Source organism: Myripristis murdjan, chromosome 9 (assembly GCF_902150065.1).
Source record: "Myripristis murdjan chromosome 9, fMyrMur1.1, whole genome shotgun sequence".
NCBI lineage: Eukaryota > Metazoa > Chordata > Actinopteri > Holocentriformes > Holocentridae > Myripristis > Myripristis murdjan.
Genome location: NC_043988.1, coordinates 17,923,362 through 17,941,193, shown reverse-complemented (window position 1 = coordinate 17,941,193; position 17,832 = coordinate 17,923,362). Strand labels below are relative to the sequence as shown.

The 17,832-nt window shown below is 41.7% G+C and overlaps 1 protein-coding gene across 1 annotated transcript in view; it reads right to left on the bottom strand.

Annotated features, from left to right (window-relative positions):
- coro1ca (coronin, actin binding protein, 1Ca) overlaps window positions 1-17,832 on the bottom strand; it is a 41,557-nt gene that overhangs the window by 3,410 nt on the left and 20,315 nt on the right. The window contains exons 3-8 of the mRNA XM_030059980.1: window positions 3,615-3,737; window positions 2,477-2,606; window positions 1,923-2,104; window positions 891-1,010; window positions 274-378; window positions 7-152 (exon numbers count right to left, since the gene is read on the bottom strand). Of these exons, the coding sequence (XP_029915840.1) occupies window positions 7-152; window positions 274-378; window positions 891-1,010; window positions 1,923-2,104; window positions 2,477-2,606; window positions 3,615-3,737 (806 nt within the window). The remainder of the gene's footprint in view (window positions 1-6; window positions 153-273; window positions 379-890; window positions 1,011-1,922; window positions 2,105-2,476; window positions 2,607-3,614; window positions 3,738-17,832) is intronic.

Genomic DNA, 17,832 nt, shown 5'->3' with positions numbered 1-17,832 from the left:
TTTTACCTTGCTATTTCACACTTATTGACATCAAGGCCCCTCTTGGACATGTAGCCCATGCCCCGCTGGGGCTCCTTGGTGGTGAAGGTGTTGAGGTAGTGGACAAATGGAGCCTCATCTGTGATCTCAAAGTAGCGGATACTGCTGTCACCCTGTCAAAGACAGACAAATAGACCTTTATTTCTGAATAGCCGCACCCAAATTAAGACCATACCTCTAACTGTTTACTATTTCATGGTTGATTTGTCTATGCAGTGCTTAAAGGGAACTAACCTTCCCACAAAGGTAAACCACATTGGTGTCTGGATCGTAGAAGGGCAAGAGGACTCCGTTGCTGGTGTCCATCTCATGAACAGAAATGGGCTCATCCATACTTTGCTAAAAAATGAAGCATAAAGATCAATCAGAGCAGCTCGGTAGGGGAGAGCCAAAGAGTGCAGGAATGCAGGACTTGGGCATGAACATCAATTCTACCTAAGAGGGTTTCAAGTGAGATGAAAAAAGTCTTGAAAAAGCAGTAATAAATTGCTGTTAGCCTGGGGGATTTTATTGGCCGAAAACATGGTGGATACTACATTAGACTGTATGGTGATAGATACAGTAAAAGGTGAATGCTGTTTAAGTTTTTGAATTTTTGATGTTTGAATGTAAGCCTTTTCTGCATGCTGCCATGATGAATAAGACAAATTCTCATATTTAAGATGAATGATAAACACCACAATGTGTATGAGCCTTGTGGCTGTACTTGATTATGCTCACAGCTATCACGCTGCCTGCTTTTCACCACATTATAACACATAAATTCAGGGCCGTGGTAGTTTGTAACATTAGACAACAACCTGTGAGTACTCTAGTTATGCAGTGCAGCTGCCACACAAGGTGCATCTTACCGGGTTCCAGAGGGCGAGTTGTCTCTCACTCATGCGGCTGAAACCTGTGGTGAAGACATTCCCATCAGCCATGAAAATGGCCCTCATGGGTCGAGCTCCCTCATGTGCCTTCTCCTTCTCCTGTGGAATAAAGGTCAGCTCCATGTTAACACCTGTGTGGCCTTGTTATTTGCTAAAATTTGCTGTAAAATAGTTTATAAAACTACTTGACATTCTGGAGTTTTATCAGGATATACCACTGATTGCTGGAGGAAATTTCTCTTTTCTTTTGGGCTTTTCCATCAAAGGCTCTTTGCAAAAGCTGATTCAGTATTATGTTTATCTGATAACTTCAATTAAAGTACTTTATGCAGCTGTTTTTTATTTTTCATTTTTAACTTGTGGTGTCTCTTATGCAATCTCTTAATAATATTTTACTGTTTTTTCTACTCAGAATCAATTTTATTGGGCAAGTGTGCTTATGCATACAAGGAATTTGGCTAGTTTACAGTAGCCTCTATTACTCACATGTATCACTTGAAACAAAACAAAAAAAGAAACAAATAGGAAAAAATAAATACTAGAGGTATGTTTGTATGCTCAAGCTGTGTAACAACTATACAGAAGTGTTGTTAGGGCAGAATAATTTATGACCAGTGTACAGCAATTATGTGTATTTACAATTGTACATTTATATTGCACATCTATTTTCCTTTTAATACAATTCTTGTATTCATTTCATCCTTACCTGTTGTACTATTGGACTTGTTTTACTTCTTTCTATACAACATACCATAAACATTGCTTTTAAGTGAATTATTTGAAAATAAAGTTTATTATACTGTTTAAACTTTACTTGGCTTGCTTCAGCTAGAGTGCGGTGACCCTGGAGCTAGAAGCAACTCAGTCTGTTTCTCTGTACTTGCTGCAGCACCAAGCTGCTCCATTTAAAAAAAAGCAGCTCATCTGACTTCCCAGATCAATCTTCCCTTCTCCCAGAGATAAAATGATCAATGAAAAGGGCAACATTAATCCTTTAGAAACTCTGCTTACCGCCACAATCTTCTCCTTGCGGGGATCAATGACACGGATGGTCTTGTCTTTGCAGGCGGTGCAGATGAGGCTGCCATTGCGGTTCCAGCAGACGCTGTATATGACGTCAGGGTGCATATCCTCCAGGGTAATCAGCGGTTCACCTGTGCCCACGTTCCAGATGATGATCTGGTTGTCACAACCTGCCAACAGAGCAAAATGAAGTTGAGGATACAGTGTGCTGGTGTTCTCTTGCGGCAGACTGGAAACCTCATCAAACTGCACAGATGCTATGTGGATGGATGGACTGCATAAGAGGTTGAAGTGGCAAAATATTTTATTTTGGGGGATCTGCTCTGTTAAAGGTTCATCAGAACAGATGGGCCTCTGTATCTGGTATCATGTTAATCAATACGACTAGAACACCAATTAAACTGTTTTCCTGCCCTGCTATTTTTTTTCTCTGAATGAGTTCCCATAATGTTTTGTTTTTTTTCTTCAGGTGTTGTTTGTTTTCAGTTTGTTTCCACTAACCTAATGATGGACATTGGAGGGGGAGAGGGGAAGACACTCACCTGCACTGAGAAGGACATTGCGTGCTGTGGGGTGCCATGAAATGATGCCAACTCGTTTGGAGTGGCCCTCCAGTACCACCACCGGCTCAGACAGGGAGGTGACCAGGCCATTTTCAGGGATCTGCCACACCTGTTAAGGAAAGGGAAGGCGAGGGTCAGGAGTTGAAAACAAAGAGGGAATTCTGCTAGTGAAAGACTTCCATTTTACCCTTGACTGTGGATTTTGTAAATGAATGACTGGACAACACATTTTACAGAGAACTCTCAATGAATGGCAATTCCCTTACACAACCTGAGGAGGGCAGCAGAGACTCAGAAGTCAACAGCACTCAGTACAGATTTGTTGATAGAGGGGCATACAGTCAAATTTGGCAACATAAGCACAGTGAACATTACTAACACTGAAGAAAACTTTTCCTTTGACCTGCAAAATCCCACACAATACAGACTATAAGAGGGAGGTTTGTGTTTTGCAAACCTCCTCAACAGGACCTTTCATACTGCACAAGTTAAATTCTCTGTAGAAGTGAACCACTGACGCTTATAGTTGTTAATAAGGAAGCTCTAATCTAAACTAAACACTACCAAGAGCCTACTGAAACTGAGAAATTTTACTAGCAATATAAATTACCATAAAGAGAGGAACCAGTGATAGTTCAACTTCTGCAAACATGGTTCAACTGGTTCAACTGCAAACATGAACTTAAAATGGCACCGATTCAAATGTGCTGTGGTGTTTTTGATCCTCAGAGCGGGTTTAACAGGAAGCTAAACACATTCAGGTGAGGGAGTGGCAGAGGCATACCTAAGCAGGCAGCACACACTGATCGCTGCCCTTCATGGACCAAATAAGGATATAAGGAGGAAAGTACAGCAGCCGCCTCAAACAAGTCAGTGACCTCAGCCCAATAAAAACAGCTAAATCATTCCCCAGCTCTGATTCCTACGACACATATTTGAGCCTAATCTAATCCAGAGGGTTAGGCCTGTATCCATCCTGGGGCTACAAAACTCCAGTCTTTTGCAATCAAAACATGTAGTCTCCTGTCACTAAGTAGTTTATGTGTATGTGTTGCTGTTTTACACAATAAGGAGTCAAAGGTCAAAGTTCAGGTAGAAAGGATGAGGGAAACCTTACCATCACTGTGCAGTCCTCAGAGCCGCTGGCAATGACCTGGTCATTGTGGGGGCACCAGTCGATGTCTAACACAGGGCCTGTGTGACCACACACTGTAGGGTAGGATTTGTCAATGCGTCCTGTCTGTAAAGACAAAGATAAACAACACAAAGTAATGAGATTAGCCATAGCCTCATCCTGCTTCAACAACACAGTGCATGCTAGAGGAGTGAACCTGTTTTGAAACATGGCAATTACAACATAGCCTAATCCTAAACCCAACCTGCGAAATGAAGCTCACACACAAACATCTAAGAAGAGGAGTTTCCACTGGTGCAGTCCTCAAGGAGAAAAACACTATTAGCTGGAAGTGGCACAGACTCCCAACTAGTAGCAACTTATGAGACCCTCATACATGAGAGTTCTACTATAAGTTATATTTACAGTAATGCCAAAAACACTGACAGATCATGCTTTTAACTACTGAGTTAGCACAGAAAAATCAAGACATGATGACAACATGATTTATTACAAAAAAAACAAAGAAACATACTTTTGGCTTAGATTTGATTGTATAACAAACAATTAAGAACATTTTTTATAATCAACACTCATTGTGTGGGGTCTGTAGAAGTAGGTGGCGTTCATCTGTAGCCATGAGGGGAGAGCCCAATCCCACAAAAACCTCGGGCAACTGCCGTAAACCCAGCCTACATTTTGAAATTAAATTTTGGCAATGGGTCGTATTACACAGTCCATTAATGCAGTATACCCATGGAGGAGTACGAACATAATCGCCATGAGGCTAAAGCCAGAGATTCATCAGCTTTGCTTTGTCACGCCATCGCTAGGCCAAAAAAGAGGCTTGGATTTTATTTGTGCTACAGAGAAGCGTATTGAGATTAGACTTAGCCACTATTGGACCACCCACATTAATTAAGGAATGTTACGAGTGGTGGCGTCATTATACAGTAGATGCATGCCAACAGATTCTTAGTTTTCTACAGCTTCTCCTTAATCAAAAATGACAACTCTGTTCAACTCTGAACTAAACTGTGCCCTTTATATAATACACTTTATCAACTCATAGACCGGATGATCACAAATGAATATCTGTCTGGCTGACTAACACACACACACACACACACAAACGGAGCAGACAATGCACTTTCCAACTGTGTCAACTGACTTCCTTTGTCCTCCTAGAGTCATCTACAATTGCTATCAACCTCTTGACCCTAGAATCCAGGCCAATCAAGTGCTCTCTACACACTGTGGTGTCAGAGAAAAGCAGTGCAATGAGACACACCCTATTCTTTGCTGTTGACTCCAAGTACCACCGCAGGGCCGGAGAGATGATGTCACCTAATGTAGAAAGAGTCCTCCTGCTGCAGTCCTATTTAAAGCATAATGGCTTCCCTAATATATCAAAAAAAATAATAATAAAAAAAAAAAAACACCCATTGCCCACGGCTATTCTGCCATTAGACTGGGCATGGTGATAATAATGGCATGAGATGGGTACAGAATATAAGAGCTACGTATTCAGTCATGGGTTGGCAAGAGTGATTTTTTTTTTTTTTTTTTTTTTTTTTTTTTTAAAAGCAGGCTTTGGTAGTACAAGAAAGCAGGACCTGAAGCAAGCACTAATGTTAGTCAAAAAGAATAGATACAAGCTACTGAAAGCAAGAACTTCAAAACATGCCCCGAAGAAGGGAAGTAGGTTGAGTACAAAAATTAGTATGATATACCACATTGTAAAAAGTCACAGTGAGCAATTTGGCTTAAGAGATTTGATAAAGAGAATGAACTACCAGGAACTAAATATTAGCAAGTTACCAAGAAGAGGTGTTCGTAATATTGTCCTCACCACAAAAGATGATGTGACAAAAGTGACTTAGGGAAACAGTTCTAGCCACAATTAGCTTCATTTTCACTTCCATAAACAAGAAACTGCTTGTGAGGGAATTACACAAGATAATGAAGTAAATAACAGCCTTATGGGGTCGCAGTGCCGTTGAATGGCTAAAAAAACACTTATGCTGCACAGGAGAAATGTGATGCTCATTTTCTGCGTTTTTTGGAACGGTGAAAAAGTGAAACCTGTTCACTTCAATTAGGAGAAGAGCTGCTTGATGTGTGGCTGGAAGTTGTATGCACCTCAAAGGAGTAACTACATGACAGAGTATTCATTTTGGGGTGAGCCCGTCGTTCCTTTGTCAGTGGCAGTAATATGACTGAGCTGACAACTCTAGGCTGTGGAGTGTCGGTCAAGGCCAGGATATCAGACAGTCTTTCAAGATCACATCCCTGCCTCTTACACAGCACACAACTCCGCCTGGCAGAGGGCACTTCAAGCTTGCTGCCATTGTGCAATACACCCCCACACTACTGTGGTTGATATCGCCAAGTGACATGACTCACAACTTAAGGAGTCAGGCCATATTCGGTAAGAATGAACAGATGTTTTAGCTACGCCGTCAGTATAGTCTTACAGAGGCTGGATATACAAACAACCCATAGTAACAGGCAATACTGTATACATAAAAAAACAATTACAGAGTAAGCTAGTGCCCCATGAAATCACCTGACTGATACCGACTTGGGCCGTGACACATACTCCAACTCCAAGCCAAGTGATCAAAGTCCAGTGTATGTGAGAGTGAACTTCATGTGTGCATATGCGTATGTGAAAATCACAAGATCTTGTCCAAACCTCACCCAGTCCAATGAAAACACCCCCAAAATCTACCAAGGTGCTTTGAGTAACACACTCAGGCTTGACACTGGGCTCAGTGGAGATACTGATAAATCTGCCACCAACTGGTATGAGGTGATATAACCTGAGGTTGATAATCTCTCAGCTAGTGCTTAGTGTATTTGAATATTCCAACTTTGTAAAGCAGTTTCAAGTTACAAAACATTTGCATCGCCAAGTGGACACATAGTGTATTGCACTGCACTCCATCTGCTTTTAGCAAAAAGAAACATCCAATTCATGGATATTCTCCAGTGCATATTAATTTAACCACACTGGGACAGATTTGAGACGTTAGTTTAGTTTTAAGCAAACAGGTTCATACTGCTGCAGGCTGTTTCCCAAAGCTACAGAGAGCAGGATGTAAAGCAGGAAGGACACAGACAAATGACCAGGTGTAGTGGGGAGAGGAAGGACACAAACAAGTTAAAGAGCAAACTGATCACAGAGATTAGATGAGCCGATTGTTTGACTCTATTAGCTCTTTTACGTCATCCTCATAACTTTTACTACTAATTTTTGATGTTATTCTTTTACTAAACACAAATCAGTCAAAAAGGGCTACAGACCATATTCAAATGAGTTGTAAACTTTAGGTACTCAAAAAACAACCATCATCGAGGACTTTTGATGATTACAAAAATAAACTTAGCACTCATTCAGTTTTGTCATGTACCTGATAAACCAATCCAGCACTAAATGGCTCAGAATGAGTACTCAGTTGTTGGCATCTGTGACCTATACTGGTGCCTAGTACAAGCACTTCAGGGCCAGACAGTAGCCAGACTACCAGTTGAAGTACAAAACACAGGAGAGCTGCAGGTCAAATTTTCTCAAAAGAATATGGAAGGTTTTCCATGAAACAGTGGCTACATGTTATGTTGGCTTGCTATGGTGCTTTAAAACATGAACAACAGTGCTGGACATTTGCAAGAGATTTCATGGTTTATGTATGAGAACAAAAATGGGAGTAGACTAGGATCTGGGTGTGTTAGTGTATTATTTATGGTGACCGTAAATGTACATGTCCAGTCGAAACTCACTTATCTGCACAGACTAGTATATATTTTCTAAACTGCTGTTTGTGGATAGGTTCATGTTGGAGTTTGCTTGATTGTACATGGTAACGAGAAGCATGATTTCAGAATAACTGTACATCTATTTTATGTGTAAATTAAAATAGGTCCACGTTTCAGTGTTTTCATTTCCTCATACTCCCCCGAATGACCATCCCCCAAAGGGTTAGAATCTATTAGGCTCTTGTGTATGTGTATGATCCAGTAAGTACACACACACGCACACACAAGCACACACACACACAGACACACAGACACACACACACACACACACACACACACACACACACAAGCACACACAGTCTTCTGCTTTCTGTCTGTCTGGTATTTCCCGCTGACGAATGCTGTCCCCTTCACAGAAGCCTGGTTGACAGAGCCCGCAGAGATTAAGACCATGTGCTCGATCAGCATCGAGACCTCAGCACTCTACCAGACTTCCATACTTCTCAGCAAAAAAACACTCTTACATGTGCTTTAGCCTCAGTATTCAGTAATCCCACACCCATCACACAAAACAATAACAGGAGAAACCTACATTTTAATGATAAACTGCAGCCTGTGACAGTGAAGCTCTGCAGCCTGACCTCCTGACCCACCCAGGCAGAGTGCAGCAGTGCAGAGCTAGCCAAAGCTGAGGGGGCTGCCGACCAGTTCGCCAGAGAGCCAGGCGTTCCTCACATTCCACACCTCGGCCCCAAGCAGCTCCGGTATGGCTATGACTAATGAGAGCAAGAGAACCTCTAGGGTGTCAAATGTAGCACCCTTTGAGATGTTAATGGTGTTTGTATCTGATGTACAAGATTAGGAATTCAAGCATCAGAGAAGGGAAGTGTATCGTGCCACTTGCCTGTGTAAACAGCGTTTGATAGCATGATACACAAGACAGGAACGCAGTTTGTATGAAGTGAGATCATTGTAATTGTTAGCACTCCTAATTAACCAAATCAAACTGAAAACATTGTTAATCCAAAGCAGACACCCACTGCCGTGCAAGGAAAACAAAATGCATATGTAAGATGTATGATGTACATTTCTGACCCAGTCGCTTTCTGTAACTTAACTGAGGGTGTATACAACACTATATGCAGCTAAAGGGATCTACTATTACACGCAGTTGGCCTGTGAGTACCTGGGTAACACTCCCCTCTCTTCCTCTGGAAAAGCCAGAAGTTCAGGGAAATTTGCAAGCAATTATTCTCCTTAAAATTTCCTGCATGTCATTCACTAACTGCAAGCAAAATAAGGTCTGATCCAGCAGAGACAGGCAGAAGGCAAACCCTTTCCAAAGTTGATTGAGATTTTAAAGTATGCTGCGGAGAGTAATCGATCTAACTGAACGAGAAAATCTGGGGCTAGGTCACACTTGACAATTTTTAAGTTGACTAGAAACATGACGGGACCATCCCGGTCATTAGAGAGGGAAGTCAGGCCTGAAGAGAGCTTGGATTAACAGGTTCAAGTCCAGAGGCTTTGGCCCTCCCGACGACTCCAAACAGTTAGAGCCAAACAAGATTTTTCAGATGTGTTTCGTTTGGTCGGGCCCAGTCTCAGCAGGCTCATTTAGTATCAAGTGGTCCAAGACTTTCCTGAAATCTGACAGCCATTGTTACAACAGCCAATGAGAGTGTAGCTCATGAGGGAAGAAATATGAGAAGGCACCGGAAGATATGTCAATTAAAGGCAATGCCCCTTCATGCAGACAATATACATCAGTAGAATTTCCCAACTTGCTTTACTCAAAATATGCTATTATAAAATTTGATTTGAAATATAGATAGACAGACAGATACATAGATGTTCTTCACTGATCCCATACTAGGAAATAATAAGCATTATGACTAAAACAGCTGAATTTTTTTGGCATGATAAATAAAGATGGCATATTGATTGTATTTTTGTTATTGTATAAACTATAGATAGTACCCACAGGTCAAAAGAGTGAATTTCCACACTTCACAAAAGGCAGGTGGCTCCAGAAACAAGACTAGGTGAAAACCTAGTATAAGGCTGGGCATATGTTTAAAAAGTGTCTGTTTTAACCTCAGATGCATGAACTGCAGCTGTACTGAACAGCATTTTTCAAACCTTAATTATTTATAAAGTTAAACAGCATGGATTCATTCTCATCTTCAAAAATCCAGTGAATCTCTTAGTTACATTCATTGTGTTCCTGTGAAGCAGGCATTTCGAGTTGGTCTTGCTGCAGATGCACCATGAAGCGGAAATTAACGCACGTGTAGAAGCTTAGCGGTTTACATCTGAGGCGAATTTCTCAGCACCGGTTACACTTTCTCTCTCTCTTTGTGCGGTCAAGACAAAAACTACACCAGAGGCGTAAAAAAAAAGAGAACAGTGGTTGCCATCCAGCTCCCACACCACATCCAGTGGACACTGGATATCACGGCCGCATGTCAACACTGAGATGCAAATCTAAATACCGGATCAAAACCATGCCTGGCTGGCCTTGAGCCTGGGATCTCTGGTGTAACAAGCCAATGCTTTACCAACCAAACTAACCTTCACAGTCTCATAGTGTTACAGCTATCCTGCATGTGTGATAAAGTTTTCCAAAATTTTTGAGACAAACCATCATCATAATAAATTATCTAAATATTCTGGATACACAGGCCTGATTAGAGAAACACAAAGAGGATGTCTATCCGTGTTGTTTTTATAAACTGGGTCCTACATTTGGGGATATTAAAATGGCATAGTGTCTGAACTGATTCAAAATGCAATTACAAATAAAGTGAAAGAACTCTCGGCATGTTTTTCCTATTATCCTAGTAATAATGACACATTTAGCTAATACGTGATATATATATATATATATATATATATATATATATATATATATATATATATATATGTAGACTGTAGCTTCAGCACTATGAAGTCAGAAAAAAAACAAACTATTTTTTAAATGTATTTACAGTGAGTTGCTCAGAACAAATGTGAAAATATTGTTGTCGGGCAGGATGTTACCCCTCATCTTCATGAGTAACAACCCACTTTTGATTCATCGCCTGGTGTGCATACCTTTGTGTCTTTTCTGTCAAAAATTTACATTTACATTTAATCTGATCTACCCCTGTTTGACCACATTTCCTACAAGGTAGGCAAGAAAAGTCGAACAGTGACTACGTTTACATGCACACCATATTCTGATTCGGGTCAATATTCTGGTTAAGGTAATTTTCCGAATAAGGTGTTTATATGTGCCGCAGCAACTGGAATATTCCGTTTACATGTTACTTGGCATATTCCTGTGTTTTGGCATATTCCACCCTCTTATTTAATGCAACAATCAAACTGCGGGGAGGCAGCAATGCGCGTATAGGCGTCTGGTCTGCTGGAAATACAGAAGAAGAAGAAGCTGTCGCTATTTCAATGTTTTCTCCCATCGATATACTCCATGATATTTAAGTCTTTCATTAGCTGAAGGCAGACTGCAGTCTCCTCCTCACTCCAAAAATGCTGGCTCTTGCTGCTTTTCACCATGCTGTTCGCCATGTCGTTCTCCCTGCTTGCAGTAACCATAGCAACAAAGACGCCCCAGGATTCCTTGTGAATCGAGCATGCGCAGATGTAACTGAATATTCCGGTACGGGGCATTTTCCGATTAAGGTGTTTACGCGGCACAATATTCTGGTTAAAGCAGGCATATGCCTTATTTGGAATTTTCTCTAACCGGAATATGACCTTAATCGGGTTCAGTGCATGTTTACATGACTTGTGCGCAACTGAAATATTGCGGATATTCTAAATAATACAGGAATATGGCGTGCATGTAAATGTGCTCAGTGATCATCTCCAAGGCAACCAGCCTAAAGGAAGTGTGATTAGCAGAACTGGAGATGACAGGAGTGCTTCATTTTGAGTGGACGAGAAGTTAGAGTTGCGAAAATCACCAACTCCAGGGTAAAAACAACAATAACAACAACAAAACACGCGCTCCATCAGCTAAGGGATACATTCACAGCAGCCGAATACCTAACATGTCCATAACTACACTACAGACATTTATATCCAGTGAGAGGAATGTCTGACGCCAAGCAAATGACTAGTTGCATAGCAACATGTGAGGCTGAACAAAATAAGAGTGAATCACACAGCTAGACATACAAAGCACGACGCTGAAACACAAAAGAAATGGATGAAGATGAACAACAACATTCTCTCAAAGCAACAGAGGGCATTCTTTTCATTCGCACAAGAGGCCTGCACACTTCCTCTCCTTGCAGCTCAACATGTGATTCACACACGCACACCACTAAAGGGTCTTCCATGCATACTGCCCAGTGCTGCTCAGAGCTCCATGGAAATTTCCACTTTTACAAGTCACTTCGCTTGTATGGTCTTGAGACAAACAGCTGAGGCAGTAGCAGCAGCAGTCCTGTCAAACCAGAGCTTCTGCTTGTGATTTACAATCTCTGAATGATAGGGGAGGTGCACTACAGTACAATACAGTGCACTTCAGTCAAACTAGACAATTTAACTCTACTATGGGTGCATGACTAGAGGACTGTCTTAGTGGCTGCAATATTTAAATAGGGTAATGGAGGGTGAAGTGACTATGTGCCCACGCTGTAAACAACTGTAGCCACAATTAAATGCATGCTAGATCATTATGTATGAGAGCAAGAGTAGCTGAGACAAGCCCACCAATTTTGAAAAAAAACAAAACAAAACAAAACAGTATTACTGTTGCCTATATTGGTCCACTGGGAAATTTTAGCACTGCTCACAAAGACAACTGTATGGCAACTGTACAGTGTTTGCTTGTAGTGTGAATGCAACAAAGTGATCCAAGTATGTCTATGGCCATAGAGATTAGACAAAAGCACTTTTGTCTACTATGACAAGATGTTTACTTAAAATCAAAAGCTGCATAAAGTTTAATGTCATCTCCATGATAACACTGCTACATATAGATATTCCCTCTGACCTAGGCAGGGTGTTGCTCTGCCTTCTGCCAAATGTATGCTGACATACACTCCAGTCCCTTGTGGCCCTGAACACGATTAAGTGAGCAGAGAAAATGAATGAATGGACGAATTAACGGATATTTTTAGCGAGAAACTTGATGGAACATGTTGAGGGCATGATGCTTCTTGTCAGCACTAGGGCAGGCTATATCAGAAGGCAGTGATGAATTGCATGAGACCAGACAATTTATCTTGCAGTGCCTCTTACAGAAAATGTCTGCATAAGATCACATAAATCAACAGCTGAAGACCACAAGTCGCAAACACACACCATTTTCTAATAAATGCATTTGAAATTCCCAGTGTTATTATTGAGCAGTCATGCTAATTATCACAGAAAAGAATATAAGAAATTATCTTTATGTGGCACTTGGAGATAGTGAGACATCGTAGGTGACTATGTGACATAAAGACAACTCTTGATTTTAGCACAGATTCTCTCATCCTGGCCGCTCTTCCTCTCCCAGCCTATCCCACAATTCACATGTGTACCGGCACTGTGAGCAGCAGCCAATGGCAGGGCAGGGAGGAAATGGTCTTGGAAGGCTGTCAGGCAGGGAGCAGTGAATGACCATATATGGTAAAATCTGCAGTCAGCAGGACTAAGCGGCAGCAGTGGCAAAGGCAGAGGCAACCAGGCATTATAGAGGTCTTGGAACACAAACTGACCAGAGTAAGGGGAAAGACCCTTCATATTAAGCATGCCCAGTGTATTTACGTGTTTGGAGAGGGCGCACGACTTAGTTAGTGTCCAACCAATGTGTGTGTATGAGAGAGGGAAATAGAAATAATGTGTGATTATGCATACACACAGGGATTACTTCCACCAAGGGTTGAGCACTGAATGGGGGATTGAGGGACTGAATCCAAATCAAACACACACTCCAATCAAATCGTCCTTTCTGTACAGAGGCAGTGTTTCAAACACAAACCTGGAGCATGCCTTTTCTATTAGGCAATACGCAGCTTGGTGTTATGACTAAGTTTAGTCCATCTTGAAAAAGAAAATGGACATAAGAGGAAACCAGAGATGCTTACAGTGTCCTAAATATTTCACATGGTGACTAATACTTGCAGTCTGCATGGAAAAGGAAGATGTTGAGGCTAGAGCAGGGCAGACACCAAAGGAGTATTTAACAGTGTCATGCTTGGCTGAATCAAATAAGGGATTTCTAGTCATAGGGATATAAATTATAGCTGTAGTGGTTTATTGAGACTTTTCTGTCTTCTCTTGTGCTGAGCCAGATTGAGAGAGGAATTAAGAGGAATGTCTCACTGCACACTTGCTAGCCGCTGCATTCACTCCCACAGCTTCCTTCATATGGAAATCAGGGAATAAATTAGTGGGCATCCAGCTAAGAGAGGAGAAAGGGGGAGATTGAAAGCATGAGGGAAGGGAATGACATGTGTTTAGCTGGACATCTGACACCCTCTCTACAAAATCCCTGTGTTCTGACAGGAGTAAGCAACAATACTCATGGCTGTGCTGAGTCATGCTGGCCTGCCGCACTAACCTCACCCTACTCAGACAGACAAAGAACGCCTGGCCCTACCCAGCTCCTTACGTGGACTACTCGCAGTTGAGCCTCAGACCTTGGGTCAGGTCACAGACCCAACATCAACCTCTGCTCTCCCCAAGAGATGCCCTCCATTTCTAGCTTGTTAAGAATAAAAATATGACAAATAGTGGGTTTCGAGAACTGTAAGCAGACAAAGCAAAATGTCACTGTGAACACAAGCAACTTAAACATCCTCCTTCTCCTACGTCATCACTAAAACAAAGCATGTGCACAGTGAAATACAATCTGAGGATTATTTGGGAAGGGGGAAGGAGGACCACACTTCTGCCTCCCCCCAGCCAGAGTGTGGTAATGACAAAGGGCTGGGCTGGGAGTAAGCACAGGACAAAGGCCCTGAGCAGCTGGCTGCCCACACAGACTGGGAGCAGCACAGCATGGGCAGATGGGGTAGCCAGCCAGATGCACCCTCACATTAGGGATGGGACGAGGGTTATAGAGTGGAGGGGGCGGGGGGGTTCGGGTGGGGGGTAGAGTCGGGTCCTTGCAACAAAAACAAAACCAGACCCAACTGATTTGAACCCCAATTTTTAGCCAGGATGTAGAGTTGAGTCCAAAACTAACAAAGGAAAACTTAATGCACTTTCCCATTTTCTGCAAACAGCATGCTGACCTACAGTCTAGCATACTGAATTACTGTATTAGTGCCTTACAGTTTACTGAAACCAATTTCTAATTGAGAAGAAACTTGATGTTTTTGTTTTTTTTTTTTTTTGGGGGGGGGGGTTAGAGTTATTGCAGGTGCAAAGAGCACCCTGAACATTGTTCCACTGCAGTGCGGTCTAGTCCTACTGTTAGCAGGAACAGACTCGCCCCACTTTAGAAATCTGCACTGTCAGGTGAGTCAATATGGACATTTCCAAATGAGCCTGCTTCTTCTGTGACAGATTACACAATGGATTCATTTGCAGATATCATGGTTATAAAAGCCATAGATGAATCTTAAAAGATCTTAATTATTAAGGGAATACCAGTGTATTTAATATTTAAAATGTATATTACGATAATGGCCTTAACAGTTGAGTTTGTAAAAGTGAATGTTAACATCCAGAAACAACAGCCTATGTTTGACCCCTTCATCTGTGCAACATTCTGTGTAGCTCCACAGAAAATGAATTAGACAAGGTGGAAAATGTAACTTTACTCCTGATAATGTTCTAGCGTAAAGATACAGTTTCTGTTGAAAACTGATTATAAAATGAAGTCCATATGGATGCTGAAATTCAGACATACTTTGTTATTTTTGATAGAGAAACTTCTCTGTTCAATATGACATCAGACATAGACCATTGGCTCTGTGATGATAAAAACTGTCCAAACGTTCCTAATTTACAGGAATAAAATACTTGAATTCCTAAATAAGATAGCATTCCCCTTCAACTCTTGTTTATGAATGCTGTTGAGATAGAGAAAACACTATTACTGAGAGATTAGTCCATGTCACAACTGCCAGCTTGTATGTGGGCAGATCTAAAAATCAAAAGAGCTTTTTTTAATCTCTCACTTGAGGAAATTGCCCAGGCTGTGCTCTGCACATAAAGACCTCAGTCTCCCACCACTTCTAATTCAGTGGTGAAAGCAGACTTTGTTCAGTGAACACACCATTACTGTACTGTGACATGCCATGCAGAGGGCATTTCATTCTAACAGAGACATGGAGAGAGGGACAGAAGTAGTGTGAAGCTCATCTAGCTCTCAGCCCAACTCCAGTACAAACTCTGTATTGAATGAGGTGCTGAGAGGCGTAAACTGTGTGATGACAGGCCTAAGGATCCGGTCCCCTGTGCCAGAGCCTTCTCAGATGACATGCCAGTGTGCTGGTGTGCTCTAATTACAGGCCCAGGTTGGATCTGTCAGCAGCACAGCAGTACTTATGTCACTCAGGGTGTCAAGACCTGCCACTAGACCATGAAGGAAGCAGCAGACCAGGAACACCAGCAGGATGGCAGCAGCTCACCACTGGCCACCATAATGTCACCCAGTTCTGTGGGGCATTTCAGAGGCCCAAGTAGTTTCAATGTGAGTCTGACCTTTGCTACACCCTGATTAGCCCAATTATGACACCAAGGTTAAAAGACAAGGGAGGGAGATATTCATGCAACTGCCTTGTTTATAGCCAAACATACAAATGCTGTCTCACCCAACCTGAGGGCAGTTCCAGTTGGAATGGAGTGACTCAAGGCCCTTATAAGGAGGCAAGGAGCAGGCAGACTGTTCCCTCCAGGGCTTTGGTGTGGTTTCTGTTGTATACATGCTGGCTGTGTGAAACGGCACTCTGGTAAATGTTAATCTAAAGGTACACTGACCTGAAGAGTCAGCAATCCTGCCTTTAGCAAGCAAAGTCTGCAATGCAACTGATCATTTGCTGCACAAAGCATGGGCAATAGACTATCACTGACAAAAACAAACACCAGAAAATATTTGAGGCCAACACATGCTGGTAAGGAAGAGGATTTTTTTAGTGCAACTTCCTCTCCCCTTTACAGTGTATGTGTCAGTCAAAATGTCAGTCAAAATATGATCTCCTTACATCATCTGTTACTACAGCTCATGCATAACCCCACTCATACAGACACAATGCCTTTAAAGGCTAGCATTACTCCATTTCAATGCACTATTTCTCAATCAGTAGAAAAAAATTCCTTTTAAATGAATACACCAGGTTGTTGAGAGACTGGCCTATATTGAATACAGAACTAGAAAACCTGAATGGACTGAGGACTTGCAGCTGCAAATCCATCCCAGTATGGCTAGCTAGTGCCACCAACATCTGAGCTTGTCTGCAATCTGCGATCTCTATTGTTTCCATTGACCACTGGTGAATTTTGCATTGCTGAGAAAACCAATCTGTCACAACCCATCTCTGTCTCATGCACTCAAATAGAGCCCCCCCTCTGCTTAACCATAACCTGAATAATGGCTTGGCAATGTATAGACTGAGAATATAGTCTTTGTGAAGGAACAAGTATTATAAGAAACCTATATTTTCAAATCCAGCAGTGGGTTGGTAATTTTAGGTTATAACATGAGGCCGATGTGTCATTTCCCTGACCTGAGCTCTGAATGTCATGCAAAAAAATTTTTTACTGTGTGTAACATGCCTGAATATTGTATATTTTAGAGCAGTGGTTCTCAAACTGGGCATTGCCCAGTTCCCCAGGGGGTCATGAGATCATTTGGGGGGATTTCGAGATGATTAACACATATGCGAAAGAAAAGAAAAAAGATTTTTAGTATGCAAATTTATTATGATTACGTTTTCATGTGTTACTCATTTTTTTCCTTTTATTTTTTTTTAAATACTGAGTAGTTTTAAAATGCAATGTCTCCTGACAATTACCCAAATTTACCAACCTGAACAGATGGTCATTCTTTAGATGGACTGTTCACAACTCTGCATATGCAGCTTGAGACAGGGGATCACACGTCAGCAATAGCTTGTATTAATGGGTCACCAACCAAAAAAACTGAAAACCACTGGTCTAGAGTGGTAGGACTGGATGTTACACCATCTAGTTATGTGCTGAACCTCTGTCTAAGGCATAAGGGGACAAAAGATACTGTCATAAAAGCACAGAAACTGGTGGGCCAAAGTAAGCCAAAGCTACCAGGCAAACTGGTCCATTTCTACCCAAGAATAAGTGATAAAAACTTCCAAGCAACACCAGTGTTCTAGCACTTGATAGATAATGAAGTGGTATAGACTGAAGAGGCATAGCACCACAGGAAATAGGGATGTCCCGATCACGTTTTTTTGCCCCCGAGTCCGAGTCCGAGTCATTTGATTTTGAGTATCTGCCGATACCGAGTCCCGATCCGATACTTCTATAAAACCAGGAA